Genomic DNA, 6000 nt, shown 5'->3' with positions numbered 1-6000 from the left:
GAGCCTAGGACTTGCCGATCAGAAGGTCGGCGGTTCGAATCCCCGCGACGGGGTGAGCTCCCGTTGCTCGGTCCCAGCTCCTGCCAACCTAGCAGTTCGAAAGCACGTCAAAGTGCAAGTAGATAAATAGGTACCACTCCAGCGGGAAGGTAAACGACGTTTCCGTGTGCTGCTCTGGTTCACCAGAAGTGGCTTAGACATGCTGGCCACATGACCCAGAAGCTGTATGCTGGCTCCCTCGGCCAATAAAGCGAGATGAGCGCTGCAACCCCAGAGTCGGTCATGACTGGACCTAATGGTCAGGGGTCCCTTTACCTTTACCTTTACCTTTATATAGCATTTGTGTGAGCTCTGCTTGCCGAATGGCCTTGCACAAGTCCCAGTCCATCAGCTCTAAGCCCCCAACTATGAATGGAAATATAAATTAGCTTTGTTGCTGGATTGTTGAGGATTGATAAATTATGGACTCTGAAGCACTCTGAACACCAGAAAATAGGATTGAAATTGTTTAGACTTTGGCTACACACCTAGATCCACTTCCTTGGGAGGAAGCCTCATTGAACTCAGTTGAGACTTACCAATAAATATAAGTTTTCGCTTTCTGTTCCTTTTGAATAGTTCTGTTTCCTTTACTCTCTCTTCGACGACGTTACATTGTAGGGGGGTGGGGAGAGAAGCAGAGGCAAAAGGAGAGGCTAGTTATTGGCCTGCTGGAAAAATACTATGAATTCCTAGCATTCTTTTCCTTTTTAACAACATGTTTACTTTTAATCACCATGTTATTTAGGATTAACACCACTAATTGCTTCAAGCTCATTTAAGTTTGAATTTAGTGAAAGCAAACTACCTCCTGCAGACTGAAGGAAACCTTTCCCCCACAAACAAAGAAATGTATTCATCTGCAAGAAGCAGCAGCAGTAGAAATCCTTAAAAGCACTAGCAACAACCTATTTAGCTGCAGAGTGAGTTGCATTTTAGAGAAATGCCATCAATAATGAAAAAATACTTTGGCTTCACGGTGTACTTAACAATCAGTATATGATCTGATTTAGAATCCTTAAGAACTGACCTGGAACAAGCACAATGCTGTGTTTAAAGATTACAAGTACAAAGATATGTATAATTTAATCGAGCAAGAGCTACTAACTTCTTTGGTAAAATGATGGCAGAACTAAAGTAAGTCTAACAATGCAATGCTATACATGTCTATTTATAAACCGCACTGAGTTCAATGGAACTTACTCCCAGATAAGTGTGTATAAGATTGCAGCCTCAAAAGCCAATGCTGAACATGTTTAGTTGAAAGGAAGCCCTCTAGTGCTAATAAGTTTAGTGAGACTAACTTTTCTTAGAAATTGCTTCCCATAGCCATCTAAAATTCCATAAGCATCTCCTGCTTCCCTAAATCAACACACCATATTAAAAATGAAATTAGGTAAATATTTCTTTATTAAATGATTAATTTCATAAATAAATTCTCTTAATTCATTGAATATAAAATTAAATCATTTACAACTTATTCCAGTATTAGGGATTTTTTTTTCCTCCAAAAAAACAAAAAAGCTACATTTTGATAAATAAAATATTCAGCTTTAAAAAGAACCGATTTCTGTTTGTGGGTATGAAATATATAGCTGGTGCCTATAGCTGCCATAGGCGAGGACTCCAAAAGTGCCCACCATAGGAAGGAATGTAACCTCGAACAAAAGTTTGGAACAACAACTAAAGCATGATATTATGTTGAACAGTAAGAAAATGAAGGTTTTCATAACCGGAACAGACGGACAAAGTATAAACAGATCAGTTACAAACAGAAATCAGTCATCATGAAAGTGCTCCAAAATGAAGCAATAAGATTGCTCCAGTACTATGAAGCTTTAAGTATGCTCAAACTGTTGCATTAGTATCCAGTTGCACAGTGCATTTTTTGTGTGTCTCAGTGTTGCCCTCCAATGGACAAACGCACCACTTCCGTAAGAGTTCATTTCTCCACTGTTACTTCAAAAAAAAAAAAAAAAAAAATTGGAGCAAGCCTTCCGCTCAAGCCTGCACAAATCACAACCTAGTCCCTAAATTTGTGGATGTCATTGAATAGCCGGTAATTAGGATAGGCCTCGTTTGCATGGGGGCAGTTGTAGTTGCATCTGCAAGACTGGATCATCATGACGTTTTTAGTGAAGGTCTCTCCGTCGTCGCAGCGGAATCGGATCTTGACAGTCCTGGTCTGCTGAGGCGTGCAGCATCTGCTGTCCACACATGAGCCGCAGTACTTGGGCCGGTACTTCTTTACGCTGGAACAACCTGCGTAAGTGAACTTGACTGGCTCTTGGGACTTCTTGGTCTTTGTGCATTTCTTCCCCTTCTGGAAGGAAGAGATCAACAGCGTAAGTTAGGTTGCAATTCCAGCCAAAAGGCTCCCTCCACCCCCAAAGAACAAACTGGGAATTGTTGTGGGACGGTAAAGGGGGCTGTGTTGTTTTTACCTTTAAGGAGTCATAGCTCGGTTGTCCGCAGGGTCTCACTTCACATATCCTGGTCTCTTTGACTAGTCTGCAGTCGGGATTATCGTTGGTGACTCGGGTGGAGACGCCCGTCCCACAGGTCTTTGAGCACTGGGACCACGAGGTTGTCTGCACAATGCACTTTGGGTTCTCAAAGAAGTGAGTGCGTGGCTCAGATTCAAAGACTAAAAGAAAGCGGGGGAGAGTATAAATTTCTCATTCTTACAAGCTCTTTGTTTCTCTTCTCATCAACATGCATAGCAAAACACTGTAGATAATCCCCCCACACTAAAGAATTTCCAGTGGTAATCCCCCTTCCCCCTCCCTGGCAGAAGAACAACATGACCCTGGTCATCTTAAAACTCACCGGGTAACATTTTCAGCCCTCCTTTCACGATGGCTATGAGCTCATTGTTCCTGGTTAGCTCTCCTTCGGAAGCATCCCGACCAAACTCTTTGTCCATGAAACCTTGCAGGTCATCCAGGTTATCTTTGGAGTCATCACAGACCCATTCCTCGCAGCACTGGCCAGGGACTTTCACTAGCCTTGGGTTAGGGCAGCCCAAGTTAGGAAGGGAGAGTTCTTGGGGGCACAGCGGGATACAGCCAACCGCTCCATCGATGCATGTGCACTGGTGCTTGCAGTTGGGCTGGAAACTTTCTCCGTTCTGGTAGATTTTGGAGTTGTACTCACAGGGTCTCCCTTCTGATTGTGCTGCAAAGATTAGGAAAGAGGAGAGAGTTGTAAATGGGGGCTCAGACTGCTGAAGCAGGGTGTGTGTTTCTCCCCCCCCCCTTTTCTTTCTGCTCTGTTAAATTCGATTTATGGTAAAGTTCCCTGCAATCCCCAAGAGCTCTAGGCTAGAACAATAAGTTAGTCAGGAATCACTTTTCCTTATGCGCTGTTAGTGCAGCCCAGACATAGTGAATTGCATTCCAGACTGTTGAAGTCATATGCCCTTTTGCCAATCTACCAACAACAAAGCATAACCATACATGGACTGAAAATTACTAAACTTCACCGCTACAAGGACTGGTTGGTAATATATATATTTATATATATACACTTCAAAGGGAGCCAAAGCCACAAGGTTTTTACCTCTGCAGATCCCCTTCGGAGCTGTGGAGCTGGCGCCGAAATTGCATTCCAGTCCCTTGGTGTGATCGCAAGGCTGCGTCTTGCTGCAGTCCTCGTTGAGCTGTTTAGCACAGACTTTACAACATCCACAGCCGTCCAGGACCAGACCGACTCCCGGGGCACATCTGGGGACCTCCAGGGGGCATTGGCAAGCAGCTGGGCAAGAAGAAGAAAGCACCTGGGGAGGAGAGATGGATAAAAAGTTTGGTGAGACACAAACAGGTACAACTGAGCAAAGCAGGAAACAGTCGGCCTCCCTGCCATAAATGCAGACCAAAAACACAGGCACGTCACCTTTGATCATTGCCACTTCAGAGCTCAAGTTCCTTATATTTCTATGAACTGGCAAGAATACATTCTCCTCCCTTCCCTCACAACAGGCGTGCCGGCTGCCTCTGCCTTCTCCCAACTTAAGTATATGCGTCCCCAAAGCCACACTATATCTTATTTTTTAAAAAAAACACACCTTTCTGCCCACAGCAGACCAGAGAAGGCAAGAATCCTCAGCAAATGAGAAAGAAACGTCCACACCTACCCTGTTTACTAACTGAAGGAGTGCAAAAGCCAGGACGAAACAGCTGGTTCTCTGAGAGTTCATCTTCGGTTCCCTTTTTTTTAAGGCGAAGGATTTCTGGTCTCTTCTCTCTCTTCTTCAGCCAGAAGCAAACTTGAACAGAGAGAGAGAGAGAGGGAAAGTAGGACCTAAACGATTTCTCGGTGTTTGTCTGAGCGAAGTGGCGGTGACTTTTTTTGTTGTTGTTGTTGTTTTAAAGAGAGAGTCGCGAGTCCTGGAAAGCCTCGGGGGCTCGCCTTGCTTCTCTTGCGGGGAAGGCGGAGAGGAGGACTCGGCTGCTTTCTCTTGGCTCCCTCTGCTCGTGGCGCCGCGCACTTTCCCGGGGATCCCTTTGCCGTCTGAGGAGGCTCCGAGAGGGAGCAGCCTTATATAGTGTGCAGGCGCCGCGTGCTGCAGCTGCACTGACGTTGAGCGTTCCAGAATTCTAAAGCACCAGGAATTGTAAGGCATCTCAGGAATGTTTCCTTGGCGCGGTTTGCGTCCAAGCTCCGCCCTGTCTAAGCTGCACTTTTTCCCCCTCGCCGTCTCACAAGCAAGAAAACAGGTTCTCCCTCCCCTCCCCTTTCCAACGCTTTTAAACAATCGCGGAGTTATAGATTGTAATATCGCAACACGCACGCCTCTCCTTTTTTTTTTTGGTGGGTGGGTGGTAGAAAATATTTTGCTTGGCTATAAAGATTTCTTCTCTTTGCCCCCCCCCCCCGAAACTTTCCCCATTTGCAGCCTAGGAAACAAGTGCGTTAGACATATTGTCCCGGTGTGTTTGCTAAATAGCTTATATGCTATTGAAGATTAAAGAGGAGGGGGGGTTGAGGGGGAGGGGGAAGAGGCATGCAAATTTCTTAAGACACTCGGATTTGATCTAATAGTGGAATGAAAAAGTGTATCCCTTAACTAAGACCCAGATGGCGTCGTTTAAATTTGTATATATTTTTTTTGAATGGGGCATGGGCAAAAGAAATTACTCCCCGTTGTTTGGACCGGTCCCAGGAAGGGGGAGGGGTCCTCTTATGCCCTTAAGTTTTTGGGTTATGGATTATTATTTTTACCTTCGGTTACCTTGATCTCGGAAGCTCCGTTTCCGCTATTTGAGGTCATATCAAGCAGAACGTCTCCAGCAGCTCCCTCGCCCTGCAGCTATTAATTAACTTCTCTGGGTTTAATTGGCACATTTCGATGGCTCGAAAAGCAGCTAGCCAGACCTCCACGCTGCAAATGTTTCCAGCTTTTCAGGGAAAAGGTTCGGCTTTTCTTATCTCTCTCTACCTTTTAAGCTGATAATCTTTAAACTTGGGATGTTGCTGCAAGAATTTCGAGACGCTGAGAGTAAAAAAACACACACACCCTTTTTAAAGGTCCCTTTTATGATTCTTGATCTGTCTTGAAGAGGGCTGTGACCGTGTGTGTGAAATCTGCTTCAATAAAAGCAAAATTGAAAGTGGTTCCTATGGAACAATGAACTCTCCGTGACCTTCCACTCTAGCGTGGAATGATAAGCAATTAGAATAAAGCAGCGCCTACCCTGCATGTCCCGGCTTAGCAGTATTCAAATAATTTATTTATTTTTTACTATAATGTGGAGAATGTTTTGAAAGCTATGCAGATGATAAACCATATATTGCAATACACCTACGACGTTCTGTTCAAAATACGTAAATAAATAAATAAATCCGAAAGTTCCTTATTGGCTCTTTAATTACGCGGAAGGCAAACACTTTGGTGAACGTGGGCTCCCATAATAAGTCATTTAAAAGCGATGGCGGGCCTTCAGAACACGCCGTCCTTTG

The 6000-nt window shown here is 44.5% G+C and overlaps 1 protein-coding gene across 1 annotated transcript; it reads right to left on the bottom strand.

Moving 5' to 3' along the window:
• Positions 1-1431: 1431 nt before the first annotated feature.
• On the bottom strand, positions 1432-4576 carry LOC308478713 (CCN family member 1). Its single transcript, XM_081008760.1, has 5 exons — positions 4175-4576; positions 3601-3817; positions 2869-3216; positions 2484-2686; positions 1432-2362 (listed from the first exon to the last, which is right to left on the bottom strand). The coding sequence occupies exons 1-5, from the start codon at positions 4235-4237 to the stop codon at positions 2063-2065; spliced, it is 1131 nt and encodes a 376-aa protein (XP_080864886.1). The 5' UTR covers positions 4238-4576; the 3' UTR covers positions 1432-2062.
• Positions 4577-6000: the final 1424 nt, after the last annotated feature.

The sequence above is a fragment of the Podarcis pityusensis genome (genome assembly GCF_964106645.2).
Source record: "Podarcis pityusensis genome assembly, chromosome: 6".
NCBI lineage: Eukaryota > Metazoa > Chordata > Lepidosauria > Squamata > Lacertidae > Podarcis > Podarcis pityusensis.
Note: the sequence above shows the minus strand (reverse complement) of the source record. Positions and strands in the feature narration are given on the sequence as shown.

What these genes read in the sequence shown, in the direction of transcription:
- LOC308478713 (XM_081008760.1), bottom strand. Translation starts at nt 4,237, where the DNA reads ATGAACTCTCAGAGAACCAGCTGTTTCGTCCTGGCTTTTGCACTCCTT. An exon ending in TCCGAAGGGGATCTGCAGAG is followed by an intron (nt 3,217 to 3,600) that starts GTAAAAACCTTG and finishes TAATCTTTGCAG; the next exon opens with CACAATCAGAAGGGAGACCC. An exon ending in AGGGCTGAAAATGTTACCCG is followed by an intron (nt 2,687 to 2,868) that starts GTGAGTTTTAAG and finishes GCTTTCTTTTAG; the next exon opens with TCTTTGAATCTGAGCCACGC.